The sequence below is a fragment of the Scyliorhinus canicula genome, chromosome 18 (genome assembly GCF_902713615.1).
Source record: "Scyliorhinus canicula chromosome 18, sScyCan1.1, whole genome shotgun sequence".
In the NCBI taxonomy this organism is placed as follows: domain Eukaryota; kingdom Metazoa; phylum Chordata; class Chondrichthyes; order Carcharhiniformes; family Scyliorhinidae; genus Scyliorhinus; species Scyliorhinus canicula.
The window spans coordinates 124,086,109-124,104,571 of record NC_052163.1 but is presented as its reverse complement, the minus strand read 5'-3'; the positions used below and the strand labels follow the sequence as shown (position 1 = coordinate 124,104,571).

The 18,463-nt window shown below is 41.0% G+C and overlaps 1 protein-coding gene across 1 annotated transcript in view; it reads left to right on the top strand.

Annotated features, from left to right (window-relative positions):
- LOC119953540 (guanine nucleotide-binding protein G(q) subunit alpha-like) overlaps positions 1-18,463 on the top strand; it is a 49,755-nt gene that overhangs the window by 13,351 nt on the left and 17,941 nt on the right. Inside the window, exons 2-3 of the mRNA XM_038777911.1 lie at positions 595-749; positions 10,855-10,983. Coding sequence (XP_038633839.1) covers positions 595-749; positions 10,855-10,983 — 284 coding nt within the window. The remainder of the gene's footprint in view (positions 1-594; positions 750-10,854; positions 10,984-18,463) is intronic.

The window sequence follows — 18,463 nt, the reverse complement described above, 5'->3', positions numbered from 1 at the left end:
GGAAATGGAGCAAAGACGGGTAAATGGTGTCCAAGTAGAAATCAGACAAGATCTAATTGAATGGGAAATAAAGGAAAATAGGAGGTAGAGGCACATAGGTGCTTATAGTTTATTAGCAATGGTGTAATTCAAAAAGTTTGTAGGAAAGTAGTCGTTGGGGACAATAGCAATAGTTCCAGAAATTGTAGGTTCTGAGTGTACAATTTTGAAAAGTGAATTTTCTTGTTTTAAAAAAAAAAATTCAAATTAAGAGGCAATTGAGAGTAGCCAGTCCACCTGCCCTGCACATCTTTTGGGTTCTGAGGGTGAGACCCACGCAAACACGGGGTGAATGCGCAAACTCCACACGGAGAGTGATCCGGGCCAGGAAAAAAGTGAATTTTCAAGAGGTTGCGGATCAAAATTGATAGTCAGGCCAAGAGGAAGGTGTGGAAGTAGGTCACGAGTATTGGAATCCATCTTTTGGTAAAGAAGTTAAAAGTGGATTTGGTACATAATATGTTTTATGTATTTAGTGTGAATAATAGACAGCAATTCCTTTTGTTTTGAAGTGCCAAGTACAGAACCAATTATATTTTCATTTTTGTTTTATAGGCCAATGCACAACTGATTCGAGAGGTTGATGTAGAAAAGGTAGCATCATTCAATAGTCCATATGTAAGTGCAATAAAAACTCTGTGGAATGATCCAGGAATTCAAGAGTGCTATGATCGAAGGCGAGAATATCAGTTGTCAGACTCTGCTAAGTAGTAAGTACGAGACTTGTTTGGAACATCTTGGATAAAACCAGGACTACAATGCCAACTTAAATCATTGAATATGATCTGTGAATGTTTTGAATATGAAACAAAGCTGTGTGTGTACTTATGCAAACTGCTATATTTGTAAATGCCTTAATTATGTTTTGTCATCTTGAAATGGCTAGATGTTTTAGATGGAGCATCCACAGGTACCACACGCTGTGAAATACAATGGGCGGGATTCTCCGTAGCTTGATATGTTCGGCAATCGGGCGGAGAATGCCGGACCGGTTTGACGCCGGTCCGCCATGCTCCGCCCCCTCCAAACTGGTGGCATCATGATGGGCGCCATTTCAACAGGGTTGGTGTCATCGGCAGGCCCACCTGCAATACTCCGCCCCCGATGGGCCGAGTATCACGTGTGGTCCCAACCATGTGGTCACCCGACGTGACGGCTACGGACTGTGTCCAGTGCTGCCACACTCAGCCAGGATCCATGCCGCTGATCGGTGGGGCTTCTGCAAGGTCTGGGGGGACTGGTGGGGGGTGGCCGGGGGTGGGCTGTGCAGTCACGGTTGGCGGGTTGAGGTCATGCACATCCGCCGCCATATTGTACGGTGCGACCAATGCAGGCCGTCAGTCGTACGCATGCGTAGCCAGGGACCCGGTCATTCTCTGGCTATTTTGAAATGAAAATGAAAATCGCTTATTGTCACGAGTACACTTCAATGAAGTTACTGTGAAAAGCACGGCACGGGCACGGGCAGTGGGAGTTTCAATTGGCCCTGGTGCTAGCCCCTCCACCGGAATTGGTGAGGGTTTCACGCCGATTCTTCGGTCGTAAAACACCACACATGCTCCACAGGTGTCAGCACTTAGTCTCCCAAACGGAGAATCCAGCCCAACATCTTTTCAGATGCACATCATTGAACTGGTTCCGACTTGCTCTCACTGTTCCAGTGAATGGGGATAACAATCGGATTCCATTAGTCTCCAAATTCAACTTGGGTGGGGTGGTGGGGATAACATCTAGCATCTAGTTTAACCTATTTTTGGGACCTGAGAGTGGACCTTAGGGGAGGCAGTGGCGTAGTGGTATCGTCGCTGGATTAGTAATCCAGAGACCCAGGGTGCTCCAGGTTGGCATCCAGCCATGGCAGATGGTGAAATTCAAAATCAAGAAAAATCTGGAATTAAATGTCTAATGTTGACCATGAAACCATTATTGGTTGTTGCAAAAAACCCATCTGGTTCATTCTTGTCCTTTAGGGAAGGAAATCTATCATCGTTACCTGGTCTGGCCTACATGTGATTCCAGATCAACAGAATTGTGGTTGACTCTGAAACACCCTTAGGGTTGGGCAATAAACACTGGCGAATAATTTTCTAAACTTGCCCATTTGAATTAGTGGTGTGCTATTCCTTCATTTATTTTTTTAAGCCCACATCACCACCACCCCAATTTCCTTAAAATAGGGGCTGGTTTAGCACAGTGGGATAAACAGCTGACTTGTAATGCAGAACTAGGCAGCAGCGACTAGGGGCTTTTCACAGTAACTTCATTGAAGCCTACTTGTGACAATAAGTGATTATTAGAAGCTGGTTTCTTGCTTTAAGTACATTTGCAGTGGTGCCAATTGGCCATGATTCACACATGAGCTTTGACAGTGAGTGTGGTAGTTATTTGCCTATGTTATTACAACTGAGCTGCCTCTGGCCCCATTCAAATTAATCTGACAGGAATCACTCATTAGACTATCTGGAGCAGGAACTGTGGTCAATTTGCAATCCTCAAAATAGGGAGTCGCTCCCTTGGCTCAGTTTTTTCCCAATTATTCCTTAATCTCTGGGTGTATATCGCTAAATGTTGTGCCTATTCATGAAAAGGAATTATTCAGACCCTGTAAGCTAAAGGACTGTAATAATCAGAAATAGCAGTGAAGTTCACTTAAAAAGTAGAATCTGCTGCCTGGCTGTTACTTGGCTTCAAATCTAATTGGCTGGATTGTGATAGTCTCGTCTAAAAATGAAATGATTAGTTTGATGTCTTGAATAAGAAGCAGCATGTCTCTAATTGTGAATTCCTTGATGTCTTAAATGTCTTACATTTTTAGGGCTTCATCAGAACACTGCTTAAATGGCAACACACTCCTTGTAAATTGGTGTGCGACTTTCCATGTACAAGATCTGGAAGCATGGGATTGTTTGGATATTTTGCTAATATAATTAATTCACTGCATTAACATGACTCTCACTGTGGTCATATGTGTCAGATGACAGATTATTAAATTGGTGAAATTATCCGATAAGTTATAAACTGCAAGCTATATTTATTTGAAAAAGGAAAGAAAATTTATGTAGAATATTTTGCTTGTTTATACACTTGGGTAAATAATAATGCAATATTTTGCCAATTCTTAAATTTGGGCTGTAACTGTAATAAAAATTCCGTGCATAAAGTTTCCATAGTATGATCTGCAAGTCCAATTCTAGATGGACTGAAATGTGATGGTACAAGAAGAACTGGAAAATTGGAAGAGGATTGTCATATTTCCATCTGGAACTGACAGCCCCAATCTACAGTCCCCCAAAATCTGTATCAATTCTTTCATCTATTCCCAGAACAAAGCCCAAAGGATAGAACCTTGGTATCCGAGTCCACTTCTTTGACAGACCACTGTAACTTTGTCTTTACAGTCTGAATAGGCAACACTAAGTAAATTGGTCTCATGATCTTGAGAAATAATCCTTTTTAAGTCAATATACCGAGACAGCACTAATAGCTTTTGAAAACCAGCCTGTGGTGCTCATCTCGGGGATCGACATAACAAGGGTGCAGAAAGACACAGCTGGGTGATTATCTTTGTTTGCAGTAATCAAAATTAAAGTTCCCAGCCATATCTCTTCAATAGATACAAAAAAGATGTTGGCTTCATCATTTAAAATTTGACATTGAGAAAGCTGATTTCTTGTAGCATATCTAATAATCTCTTGAACTGGATATTCAGACTCCTCTGAGAATGCAAGCATTGGATTAAGGTGAACAATGATCATTATTAGTATTATGTATGGAGTTTTCAGATAAATATTCTTTGTCCATCTTTCTTATCATGAGTCTATTTATTTCATTTCATAAGTTTCTGTAAGTTTTCATTCTGTGCCTTAAAACAAAGCCACATCCTTAAGGTTAAGTGATAGACTCCAAATTGGTCAAATGTAACATATTGTCCAAAAGAAAGTATTGCCTGTCCACTTCCAGTCTGCTCCTTACAGACCTTCAGCTTCTTGAATAGAAATTGCATCTGAACATTCCCAATATGAATGAAATGGACTGAACAAATTAGAAGAGTGGATATCCTTAAGGAATACAGGAATAATTCAATCTGGCCAATTATAACCATGTCAGCCTACTCCTAGCCATCAGCAAAGTGATGGAAGGTGTCTACAAATGCTCTTAAATTACACTTATTTATCAAAGAATTGTTCACCGGCACTGTAGTTGGATTTCACTAGTCACTTAGTTCCAGACATCATTACATACAGCCTTGCTCCAAACATGGATAAAGGAGCTGAATTCCAAAGATGAATTAAAGAGTGTCTGTCCTTGATATCAAGGCACAAACTTGACTGCGTGTGACATGAAGGGCCTCTGCATCCGCCCCATTAAAATTTAAGTCAATAGGGCTCATGGGGAAACTCTCATACCTAGCACAAAGGAAAATCGTTGTTGTTTTTGGAGGTCAATCATCACAGCTTCCGAACATTGCTGCAGGAGTTCTTTGGGACACTGCCTTAGCCCCAGTCATCTTTAGCTGCTTAATCAGTGACCTCTCCATCGTCAAGTCCCAAGTTAGGAATGCAGAAAGATCTGGATAGGATGGAGGCTGTTGACCGGGACCCTTGCTCCAGTCAATTGATACACGCCACTACTTTATCTTTAAATCAAATCACATCTTTATTCGGAAAATGTAACAAACCTCAACACTTATGACTGCTATTGACTAATTCTCTTGCACTGTATCACACACGTAAATGCTTCTATTCACCTCCTATGTCTACCACGATAAGTTTACAAGCATAGATTTTAACTGCTAATACTTAGCCAATGGACTCGTAGGGGTGCCACTGCCAACTCACACTGGCCGGATGTAGAAAGGGATTGGACTTCGTCAAGCTCAGAGCTTGATGTATTCTACGATGTTGCTCCTCGAGGTTCCACTGATGAAATCTCTTTGTCTCGCCTTCTTATACAAATCTCGCTGGTGCAGATCTCATTCTCCCAGTTACGTGGTCACAGAGCAGCACTAATCAATCATTGTCCTTTCTGGTCATGGATGTTCAGAGATTCGTGACTCACTCACCGGTTGTTTCTCTACTCAGGAGCACAACACAGAGGTCTGTGCTCAAATTACTTTATTGTAGGATGCCTGACCTGAGGGCCAGTTGAACTTGTTTATTTTATACGTCCTTCCCTCTTCCTGTGCACTTGATCATCGCATAGGATAAGTTTATTATCAGGGACATATGTTGCATTTCATCCTGCTAATTCATCATGGTTACCCTTTCCCTTGGAAGACATTTATTGTTCAGTATTCTGCTGACCCCATGGCCGATCATAAAATCAAAGACATTTGTAGTAACTCGCATCGGTCACTTGCAGGTTGTGTAAATCACATACCCAACAGTCTAAAGTAATTAATTCTGCTGACCATATTCCTGAAGTTAGTTAGCCAAATTTCCCATCCGGCCAAAGTAGTTTTCTTTCTTTGCTTGGCCAATTTGTGCCAGGCAGTAAATGGCCAGCTACAAGACTTGGGTGTTAAGTGGCAAGATTATAAACATTAGGTTGGCTACCATTACTGATAATCTCCAACAGAATCTATAACCATTTCCCCATGACACTCAATGGCATTACTTTTGCCAGATCCCCAATTAACTCCTGGGGTCGTCAGTGGCCAGAAAGTTAATAGGATTAATGACACAGATATTGTGGCTACCCATTCTAACACAAGTGGCTCACATCCTGACTCCCAAAAGCCTTTTTCCCCCATCTGCAAGTCACAAATCAGGCATATGATGTAACACTCACAACTTAGAAGACCAATATTCAAGAAGCTCGACCACATCGAGAAGAAAGCAGCAACTTGATCAGCACCTCACCCACCACCTTAAACATTCACTCCTCCTGCACTACACACCATGGCTGTAGTATATACCATTCACAAGATGCAGTGCAGCAATTCACCAAGGCTTCTTTGATCACACCTTCCAAACTTGAAATCTCTACTGCCTAGAAAGGCAAAAGTAGCAGAAGCATGGGGATACCACCAGGTGCTTTTTTCCCTCCAAGATGCACACCATCCCAACTTGTAAATATATGTTCTGGCATTATCACTGGACCAACATCCCAGAAATCCCTTACTAATGGCACTTGTCGAGTACCTTCACCCCACGGACAGCAGCAGTTCAAGAAGGCAACTTGCCACAGAGCAATTAAGGGTGGGCAATAAATGATTGCCTTGGTGGTGCTGCCCACATTTCACAAATAATTTATTTAAAGTCTTATCTTCCAGCCTGTTACCTTGGTGGTCTTGCCTTCTGTTCACCCTCCCTTCATTTGTCTATCTCATCATTGTTTCAAAGGGATATTCAGCTGTATTGACACTACTGGGTACCTATACTTCTCCTCACTTTTTAAAAGGCTTCTAAAAAGCCTATCTTTTTAACTTTGCATTTGGTCATCTGTCCTAATCTTTTGATTGTCCAATTCTGCCATGCAAAATGCTATGCAACACTTGCATTTTATAAGTTCTTGAGAAAGTTTAGACTTAGTGTTAAGTTTCTGTAAGTTCAGTATTTTACAAAGACTGCCATTCACCTTGTGTTTGAATAGTGTAGTCTCATTTAAACCACTACATAGAGAGATTTGCTTTTGGACTACATATTCTAAAATATATAATTCCATACTGCGTGCTGATCCGCATGATCAGCTCCATTCACTAATCTATTTTCTATAGTATTGAAGGCGTCCGGTTGGGTTGTCTGTTGCTCCAAGCTCACAGATAGAATTAACCTGAAGGAAAATTTCTCCTTTTTGGCAAGAATATATTAATTGCTAAAGTTGAATCTCAATATTCTGTGTGATGTATCAGTAGCGAGAGATCAGATTTGTTTTTCCACTTGTGGAGCAATGCCCTAGACTGTTCTCCTTGCTGAAATTCAGTCTGCTCAATGGATATTTAGTTTTTCATATTTATAATTGATCATCACAATTCTTGCACACATTAAAGTATGGTAAATTGACACGCACCAGTATTGTCTTTCCAAATCTTTCTGTGGTTCATTTCTGAAAATATCCAGATCAAATTTGTGTAGTACCTGTTTGAATTGGTTACCATGGGCTGCAACTAACAATTGGGAATTTTTTGAATATCGAGAATAGTGCTGTTAATTTACATTTTGTTATCTTTTAAACCTTCTGTTTGACGCAATTTCATGACGTAGAAGCGTTTCGGATTATATAATTATGCACCGTCTGTTTATTTAACCCGTTGGAATATTAAATTCATGAAAATGGGGTTTGATTTCATTATGCAAGAACAAGTCCCTTGTAGGCAACAAACATTAATGCAGTTGTTAAATTCCTTTAATCCATTTTAAATTTATTGTAAAATAAACACATAACCTAACATAACTTTTGTAGGTAGTAGGTACTATAAGATAAATGCAAAAGAAAGGTAGGAGAGTAATGATGGTGACTTGAGATCTAAAGGTATATTGCATGATGTGTTAAAGCTGAAGAAAAACAATTTACATATATGTAGTGCATCTAAGTCACTAGAACATCCCTACCCCACTTTATTGCAAAATATTAACATTGTTTGGAGCAAGGTTAAAAGAAAAAGCCTGTAAACTGGTATGCAGGAATAGATTTTTTACAGAGATCTAGGAGGCCATATGATGTGTGGTTCTATACTGTAATTTTGCCTTATTTTTAGCGTTGAACTTAATTCTGCATTAGTTACAACAGGCTAGAGATGCATATTTTTGAAATTTATAATGGGTACTGAAGGAGAGGCCAATTCAGAGTAAAGTTATTCAAATCATTCACTGATGGTGCTCTTCAGCTACTTTCCAAACAGGAAGTCTGATCCAAAACAATTACTGTACAGACTTGTTGTCCACAAACTGTGAATGGGAACTAGGTGTCAACATGGATTACATTTTCATTTCTCCAAACCTTAAACATTTGTATTTTATGTGGTTATTGCAGCTTTAAAGCAGCCCTTCAACCAATTAATCAAAAGAGTAAATACAATGTGAGAATAAGTGCTCTGTGCCATAACCTTCATATACTGCCTTTCTAAGTTTTATTATGTTTTCTGATTTAAAATGTCTTACTATACCTTGTGTGCAGTATAGAGTGCACCTCGCCCAAAATCTCCAGTGCATTGAAGAGGGGGATGTTTTGAAAATTTTAATTAAGGGGCTCCTTGTTTCCGCCATTTTAGTGGAGACGAGGGAAATCCATTGTCGCCAATCCTTTCCACAGTACTGAAAATGCAATACATATTTTATTAGCTTGCTGTCTACAGACTGATTTGGAGCAATTTTTTTAAGGATTGTTTGGTCGATCTGCTTAAACCAATTGACATTGATATTGGAGAAAACCAGATATTTTATAAACTGTCCATGGATACTTGGTGACTGCTTCGTTGCTACATTGAATACTTTGCTACATCTAATCAAATTTTATAAGTATTCACCACTTATTAAATATTTGGAAGCCCATTTGTTTTTGTAAAATGGACATTCTGGGAGCTGTCCTTAGCTTGTGTACAACCCTCATGTGATGTCATCTCATTATCTTTAAAAGGGCAGCCAAAACTGAACATTCTGCGCTTGACTGTAATAGATTATAAATGAGTTTGAAACAAGTTGAATCAAATTTTAGTAATCATGAAATACATGTCAGATTCCCTTGGTTGCTTTTTTGTTAGTCAAGCTGGAAACTGCAATTCTATGTATTTAAAGATACAGACTTGACTTGGGTCGCAAGATAGAATTTAAATAGCAGTTAACAAAATAGCTTCCTTGTGCAAGGTATGACTCCTCCCCCCCCCCCCCCCCCCCGCCTCAGATCGACACATGTAAATCCGGTGCAGGAAATGTGTAAGTCTAAAAATCCTGACTATTTACTTCTGGCTTGAGCTGTATTTTTTGTGCTATTTAGATCCATTATTTTGTTGTCTACCTGGTCTCCTTTTATATAATTCTACAGTAAAGGCTTATAAAATAAAATTTCCTCAGACTTCATTACATGCTGGAGTACACACCCAATTGATTCATGCTTGCAGTAGAATGCTTATGTATTAATAAAAGTGGCAAAGTGCCATGTGATCTTGTTTTACATACCATTTAAACAGAACAATTTGTAAATTTTTCATTTAGTAAGGAGCACTTAAAAGGGACAGTTCTGAATTATTTCCTGCCATAAAGACACTTTAAAAGGAGGTTAAAAAATAGTCATGTGCAAACTTGAAACTTATTTTTTTTTTTCAAATATGAGAGAAGATCACAACACAATTTTCTGTTGTCTTCAACAGCAGCTGTTCAGCCCTCTGCAGCATCTTTTGGCAGGAGGACTGGGAAGGTTAATTGGTGCTGTCTTGGTACCAACCTATTGTTGCACAGTACTGTGTTAATGGAAGTTAACATTGAAATAGGAGAAAACTGGACTAGAAAACTTGCATGAAATCAGGAAATTCACATGCACAGTTAATAAAGCAGAAAAAAAATCCTCCTAAAGGAAGATGTCTGTACTGACTGAAGTGCATGCAGATACTTAAAGGTTAGAGGAAAAGCAGCAAGGTATTTTACAGTGCTTTTGCGGGATAGCAGTACTTTTGAATGGCCTCAAATGTAACGTGAATTTGCATCGATTCTATTCCATTCAGTTCAGTTCAATTCAGTGGAAATTTAAAACCTACAAGGTTGTCGTGGTATTATTTTGTTTGCTGAGAAATTTAAGTTCTCATCTCTTGTAACCAGTTAATTCCACCGCCAAATATTGGATGAGAGAAAAGTGGTTCTGTGCATTTTATAGAATTTCCTGTACCCTGGTTGGCAAAGTGCAATTTCAACAAATAATTTTCTGCAGTATAACTTTCTGGATTACTTTTAGCATGAATGTCTTTCTGTCCTAAAAGGGAACCTCCTCCACCTTCCAAAGGAAAAGAGCAACAGATACACGGGAACATAAGTTCTCATATCTCAGACATGTACTGCAATTCTTTCATTGTCACTGAGTCAAAATCCTTCACCGCACAGACTGCAGTGGTTCAAGAATGTGACCCCTAGTGCCACCACCTTCATTCTGGATGTGTAATAAATATTACTCTCACCAGTGACACCCATGCATGCTTGAATGCATTGGAGGAGACACAGATTATAAATTAGTTTACCAAATGGTAGGATAATTCACTTAATGAAGCTAATCACGCTAGAAAATAAACCAATTGCATGCTTGTTTTCTCTGATACGGTATTGGAGACAACCTGAAAACATACAGTAACTGATCTGCTATTTGGCTGCTCTAAATGTTTATAAAAATAATTGTTGTCATCCCTTTTTACTGTTGATTTTCCTCCGCAAAATTTTGCTCAATATTAATTGTTGGTTTTGGCCAAAAGCTAATTTTCCATTGAGCATTTTTGTGTTACTGTTTCATTTTCTGGAAATATATTTGTTTTGTGGCTAAACACAAGAAACATTTTAAAGATCTGCAGGATGAATACTTGGAAAAGTTTTTTTTTTCATTGAACACAGTATTGTCAAGGTGACTCCACTATGATGGAGTATGTGGATACAGGTAAAAGAAAATGTGTAGACCAGTTGTCCTGAGAGAACACTGCTTGTATCATGGGACATATCTGCGCAATTCACTGAGCAATGGAGGTCACAAGGAAATAGATTCCACCCCCACATCTCACAGAAAATAGAACAGCCCCTAAGGGTTATTCCAAATGTATGTCGGGAAGCATATTCACAAATTTGTCATTGGGGCTTCACATGCTGTCATTGTTCTATTCATGTATTTTTCTATTGTTTATAGCTATCTTAGTGATTTGGAGCGTATATCGGATCCTGCCTATCTGCCCACCCAGCAGGATGTCCTTAGAGTTCGAATCCCAACAACAGGAATCATTGAATACCCCTTCGACTTGCAAAGCATCATCTTCAGGTAGAAGGTGGTTTCTGAAAAATCAATAACTAACTGATTTTATATCTGTTGCATTGCATTTTTGTGCATGTTCATTCTGGAAACATGAATTATTCCTGAAATTTAGTCTAATACTTAATATTTCCAATTCAATATCTTTAAAAAAAAATAAGAATAATAAAACATTGCTGTGGAAGTTATTTGTCTTCATCTGGATTGTGTGTTTTTATTCTTCCCTTCTATTACTTTGAGGTAAAGCTGATTCACATGCTGCTTTATCTTTTGTTTTAAAAAGTTCAAAGTTAATTAAATGACTAAAAGAAAATTAAGCATTACATAACAACAAAATTCATCTTTGTACTAGTTGGGAAGTACTGCTATGAGAAATTGGTTGCAGTATGAAGAAGTAGGGCAGATCGCCATAGAAAATTAGGTTGTTCAGTTTACAGTTGTGTTATTTTGGTCTCCCTCTACAAGGCATCATTTGTCAAACTGGTAGGCTGCCATGTGCTAAACACTAGGGACTAAATGAACTGTGCCCAGAAGCTTTTTTTTTGATTATTGAAATTCTCTTGTTCTTTGACCTTGAAACTCATGAAGTGCTAGTTTTCGTTTTCTCTTCTGTATTTCCAAACATTCTTTTCATGGCAAAGTAATGAACGTTTAATTTACCATCTTGCACAGAACTCTTAGTAATGAAAACGTGTGGCAGTGTTGTTACTTTGTAAACGTAGAAATATAATGATGCTTCACCCAATCGTAAATAGAACTTGAAATGTGTTTAAATTGCAGGGCCTGACCTTGTGCCAGGTTTTGACTGAGAACATATACCAGTTTCTGCCACTGACCCATGTGTTATATAAATGAAGCACCAGCTCCTAAGAAGCTTCAAAAAAATAGTAATAAATTCTCCTTTAATCTGCCTTTTTAATCTAACAATTTTTTTAAAATTATACGTTCATGGGATGTGGGCCAGCATTTATTGCCCTCCGTAAGTGCTTTTTTGTACCACTATAGACCATGCGGCAGAGGTGCACCCACAGTGCTGTTCGGAAGGGATTTTGTTCCAGCGACATGAAGAATGGTGATATATTTCCAAGTCAGGATGGTATGTGGCTTGGAGGGGAATTTGGAGGTGTTCTCATTCATCTGCTGCCCTTGTCTGACAGAAGCCGCAGATTTGGAAAGTGCTGTCGAGGAGTCTTGGCGAGTTGCTGCAGTGCATCTTGTAAATGATTTGTCATCAAACCTGATGACAAAGCGGGTGCTGTTGTCACCTCATATACTGACCTCCACCTCACAGAGGCTGAGTTCCGACTCTCGGATACTTTCTCCTACCTCCCTCTGGACCATGACCAGACCACTGACCATCAAGCCGTTATCTCCAACACTGTTGGCGATCTCATTTCCTCCAGATGGCTTCCCCCAATGGCCTTTAACCTCATAGTCTCCCAACTCCGAACAGCCCACTTTTACCTACTTCCCAAAATCCACAAAAAGAACTGTCCTGGCAGGCCCATTGTGTCAGCAGGCCCCTGCCCTACCAAGCTTATTTCCTCTTATCTTGACTCGTTCTATCTCTCAACAACTTCTCCTTTTACTCATCCCATTTTATCCAAATCAAAGGTGTAGCAATGGGTACTCTCATGGATCCTAGCTACGCTTGCCTTTTTATGGGCTATGTGGAACATTCCTTGTTCGAGGCCTACTCGGGTCCCCTCCCACAATTCCTTTACCAGAACATTGATGACTATTCTGGTGCCGCTTCATGCTCTTGTCCGGACCTGGAAAAATTCATCAACTTCGCTTCCAGTTTCCACCCCTTCATCACTTTCATCTGGTCCGTCTCAGACACTTCCCTTCACTGCCTTGATCTTTCTGGCTCCATTTCCGGCAATAGACTATCTACTAATATCCACTACAAGCCCACTGACTCCCACAGCTATCTGAAATAAAGCTCTTCGCACCCTACAACCTGTAAGGACTCCATCCCTTTCTCTCAGCTCCTTCACCTCTGTCGCATTTGTTGCGATGATGCCACTTTCCAAAATGGTGCTTCGACAATATGTTCCTTCTGCCTCAACCGTGATTTCCCACCGACAGTTGTTGACAGGGCCCTCAATAGTGTGCAGTCCATCTCCCGCGACACTACCCTCGCCCCCTCCCCTCCCTCCCAGAACAAGGATAGAGACCCCCTCATTCTCACATTTCACCCCACCAGCCTCTGTATGCAAAGCATTATTCTCCGCCGTTTTCGCCAACTCCAGCATGATGCCACCACCAAACACATCTTCCCTTCACTCCCTCTGTCAGCATTCCGCAGAGACTGTTCCCTCCGACATAATCTAGTCCACTCCTCCACCACACCCAACACCTCTCCCATCACCCATGGCACCTTCCCATGCAATTGCAGAAGGCGTAACAACTGCCGCTTTACCTCTTCCATGCTTAACATTCGAGGCCCAAAACAGACATTCCAGGTTAAGCAGCATTTCACTTGCATCTCTTCCAATTTGGTCTGTTGCATTGGCTGCTCCCAAAGTGGTCTCCTCTGTATCGGAGAGACCAAACGCAGACTGGGTGATTGTTTTGCTGAGCAACTTCGGTCTGTGCGCATTCAGGATCCTGACCTTCCTGTTGCGTGCTATTTTAACACAAGACTCCGCTCCCATGCCCACATGTCTGTCCTTGTCCTGCTGCAATGTTCCAGTGAAGTGCAACGCAAACTGGAAGAACAACATCTCATCTTCCGGTTAGGCACGCTACAGCCTTCCGGTCTCAACATCAAATTCAACAACTTCAGATGATTAGCTCTACCCCACCTCGACCCATTTGTTTTCATCTCATTCCATTTAACTGTCTTTTACCATTTCTTTCTCTCGTCTTTCTTTATATATATTTACCCCCCATCTTATCCACCTTTCCTTACCCTGTCCCCCCTTTGCTTCCCCCTTCCCTTTCCCCCACATCTACACCTGTCACAGTTTGCACTCTGATAGTTTCTTTGCAGTTTGGTCTTTCACACCTTGTGTTCTCTCTGGGGACTACCATTAGCACTCTTTCCCCGTGGTATCTGTGGCTATTAGCACCCCGCTTCCCTGGGTTTCTGTGGCTATGATTCATCTTTCATTCTCGCTCCACAGTATGAATAGTTCCCACTTTCTCTGGGTCATCTGGACTCAAAACGTTAGCTCTTTTCTCTCCCTACAGATGCTGCTGGACCTGCTGAAATTTTCCTACATTTTCTCTTTGGTTGTAAATGGTATACACGGCTGCCACTGTGCAACGGTGGTGGAGGGAGTTTATGTTGAAGGTGGTGGATGGGGTGCCAATTAAGAGGGCTGCTTTCTCCTGGAGAGTATTCCATCATACACCTGACTTCTGCCTTGTAAATGGTTGACAGGCTTTGGGGAGTCAAGAGGTGAGTTCCTGCCTGCAGAATTCCCAGTCTCTGACCTGCTCTTGTAGCCACAGTATTTATAGGGCTAGTCCATTTCAGTTTCTGGTCAATGTTGCTGGTAGGGATTCAGCAATGGTAATGAATTGAATATCATGGAGCGATGTTCTCTCTTGTTGGACGTGGTCATTATCTGGCATGTGTGGTGGGAATCTTGCTGCTTAGAGACACAAACTTCTTCAGTATCTGAGGAGATACAAATGGCGCTGAACGTTCACTCAGGTGGCCTCCCCCTCTTCACATATAGATGCCTATTAGTCACAGTATTTGATCCAAATTACTTTCGCATAGGTTCCTCAACTTTAATACCGATGTACATGAGGTTTTTCATACTCTTTTTGATGAACATTTGCCTTCAATGGATCCACAAGTTTGATATGGGAAGTATGTATGCCTGATTGACCTCCAGCTTCAAAATGTTGTTTTTATTCGCCTCCACATCAGATTTTGTCGTTTCATTGTTTTGATTCAGACCAGATGAATGAGCTTGCTGTTCTCTCTTTACCCAAGTCATTTTCTAGTTTATCTGAGAGGTGCCACAACATCTGTACATATTTGTATTCTTCTCGTTGACACTGGAAAAATGGAACCTTCATCCCTATTTCCTTCACCGTTTCATTGAAATATTTGTTTACTCATATTTTCCAATTTTTTCCAAGCTTAATCTTTTCATTCGGTTAAATTGCCATTGTTTCAGAGATATCTATGTAACCCGTAGATAAGTTTGTCAATTTTCCATAGGAATTCCATAGTTGCTGACCACTCCTGAGCTCCTTTCAATTATTTGATAGATCCTCAGGCTGTTTCTTAAAATTTCTTTTGTCCTTTTAAAATTTGTGCATTTCATCCATTTTGTTCTCCAGATTGCATGGTAGATCAAGAATTGCATTGTTCTTTTCACAACGAAGTTTCAGTAGTTTGTCAGATCTGATTTTTATTTCTATTTCTATGTGCAACCAATTGTTCTGATTCATCTATTCCTTTTCCTGTTCAAAGCATTATTCACGATACTTAGAGACTTCTAATACTCAAAGTTAATGAAGTTTTAATTTAATATCGTTCTTTGTTGAATTTGCTTAGCGTTTAGACATTTTAAAGCCTCATTCAGGTGTTCCACTTCGTGTGACTGACTCCACCAGTTCCCGTTTCTCATTAGCAAACTAATTTTTCATGTGAAAGCTGGTTCTCTTTCCTGAACAGAACCTTCCTGAGCAGAACCTAATTTGTCATGCAACCTATGACATTCTTGCATTCCTGGCACTAACTTTCCTTTGTCGTGAACTAGTTCATTTTCAATTTCATTCAATTTCATTCTGCCTAACCTTAATAGCTTGGACACCAGCTACGATGCAATTGGGAAACAGTCAGGGTGTACAAAGCAAAGCCAGGTAGAATCTCTGACAACAGAGCAAAAGAAATTTTAAGAAACACCCTCCAATGAATTCCATGCATTCTATGCTTGTTTTGAGCAGGGAGCCAACAAACCGTTGTCAACTCCCCTAACAGCCTCCGACACACCCATACTTACCATAACAGCCTCAAGTCAGATCGGCCTACTTGAACCCACGGAAAGAAACCGGTCCTCACTGAGTACCTGGTCATACATTCCGATCCTGCAAAAACCAATTGGGTGTGTTCGCGGACATCTTCAACTTCTCCCTGTTCCGTTCCAAGGTTTCCACCGCTTCAAGAAGGCCACTATCATAGCCGTGCCAAGGAAGAACCAGGGAACCTGTCTCAACAACTACCGTCCTGTGGCCTTGACATCTATCATTATGAAGTACTTCGAGAGGTTGGCCATGAGACACATCAACTCCATACTTCCAGACTGCCGTGATGCACTGCAATTTGCATGCCGCCACAACCTGTCCACAGCAGACGCTGTGTCCCTGGACCTACACTCATCCTTGGAGCATCTCGACAACAAAGACTCCTACATCAGACTCCAAATCATTGACTACAGCCCAGCCCACAACACCATAATCACAGCCAAGATCAGGGAGACACTGACGTAGTGGTATTGTCATGTCACTGGACCAGTAATCCAGAGACCCAGGGTATTGCTCTGGGGACCTGGGTTTGAATCCCGCCAGGGCAGTTGGTGGAATTTGAATTCAATATAAATTTGGAATTTAAAGTTCAATGACGACCGTGAAACCATTGTCAATTGTCGTAAAAACCTATCTGGTTCACTAATGTCCTTTAGGGAAGGAAACCTGCCATCCTTACCTGGCCTGGCCTACATGTGACTCCAGACCCACAACAATGTAATTCATTCTTTACTGCCTTCAGGAATGGTAAATAAATGCAGGCCCAGCCAGCAACACCCACCTCTCATGAACGAATAAAACAAAATTCAAACTCTAAAACCTAGGACATGGCTCCTACCTCTGTAACTGGATCCTCGACTTCCTGTCCCATAGACCACAATCAGTAAGGATAAACTACACCACCTCCACGATAGCCCTCAATACCGGGGCCCCGCATGGCTGCATACTTAGCCCCCTACTATACTATCAACTGTGTGGCAAAATTTGGTTCTAACTCCATATACAAGTTTGCTGTTGACACTACTGCAGTGGATCGGATCTCAAACAACGATGGGTCCGAATACAAGAGAGCGATAGAGAACCTAGTGGCATGGTAGAATGAAAACAGTCTCTCCCTCAATGTCAGCAAAACTAAGGAGTTGGACACCAACTTCAGGAAGCGAAGTGTCGTACACACCCCGTCTACATCAATGATGCCAAGGTTGACGGCTTCAAATTCCTAGGTGTTCACATTACCAATAATCTGTCCTGGACCACCTATATCAACACTACGACCAAGAAATTCCAACAGAGCCTATACTTCCTCAGGAAACTAAGGAAATTCGGCATGTCCACATTAACACCTACCAATTGGGGTGGCATGATAGCACAGTGGTTAGCACTGTTGCTTCACTGCTCCAGGGTCCCAGGTTCGATTCCCAGCTTTGGTCACTGTCTGTGCAGAGTCTGCACGTTCTCCCCATGTCTGCGTGGGTTTCCTCTGGGTGCTCCAGTTTCCTCCCACAGTCCAAAGATGTGCAGGTTAGGTGGATTGGCCATTCTAAATTGCCCTTAGTGTCCAAAAATGTTAGGTGGGGTTACTGGGTTACGGGGATAGGGTGGAAGTGTGAGCTTGAGGGTGCTCTTTCCAAGACCCGATGGGCTGAATAGCCTCCTTCTGCACTGTAAAGTCTGAAGAAACAAAATTTATAAGATGCACCATAGTATCCTATCTGGCTGCATCTCGGCTTGGTATGGCAGCTGCTCAGCCCAAGACCAAAAGAAACTACAGAGAGTCGTTAACACAGCCCAGTCTATCACACGAACTCGCCTCCCATCCATTGACTCTGTCTACACTCTGCCTTGGGAAAGCGAGCAACATAATCAAGGACCCCTCCAACCAAGGTTATTCTCTCTTCCAACCTCTAATATTGGGCAGAAGATACAAAATCTGAGAACACTCACTAACAGATTCAAAAACAGCTACTTCCCGCTGTTACCACACTCTTGATTGGCCCTCTTATGGACTGAACTGATCTCTATTCTCTAATGTGATGTAACAGTTTGAGCCTGGCTCATCAAATCAAGGCACATCTTGTAACAAGAGAAAAAAAGAATGCTGTGTGCTTTGAAAACCGCTAGTGTAGCTAATGGGAGGAGCCAGGTCTGACTGAACAAAGTAATTGCTTCCTAGGCTCTTAAGCTTAGAAGAAGGTTTTATGCTTGGTTCTAAAAAGGTTTCTCTCTTCAAGGATTCTGCCCCACGATAAGCAAGTAAAATGTAAGTGATATTTGAAAAAATGGGTTGCTTAATGGGAATGGACAGGCAGATTTCAGAAGCAATTTGAGATGTTCTAACTGTTAACTGTATAGCTGTTTCTTTGTTGCTGATGTGCATAACTCTGTGTTAAAATTAAAGTTTGTTTTAATATAAAAGCTGTCTTCTGGTCTGCGTTATCACTCCTGGGGTGCAATAACATTGTCACAGCTTTACCAAATGCAAATAGTTGGATTC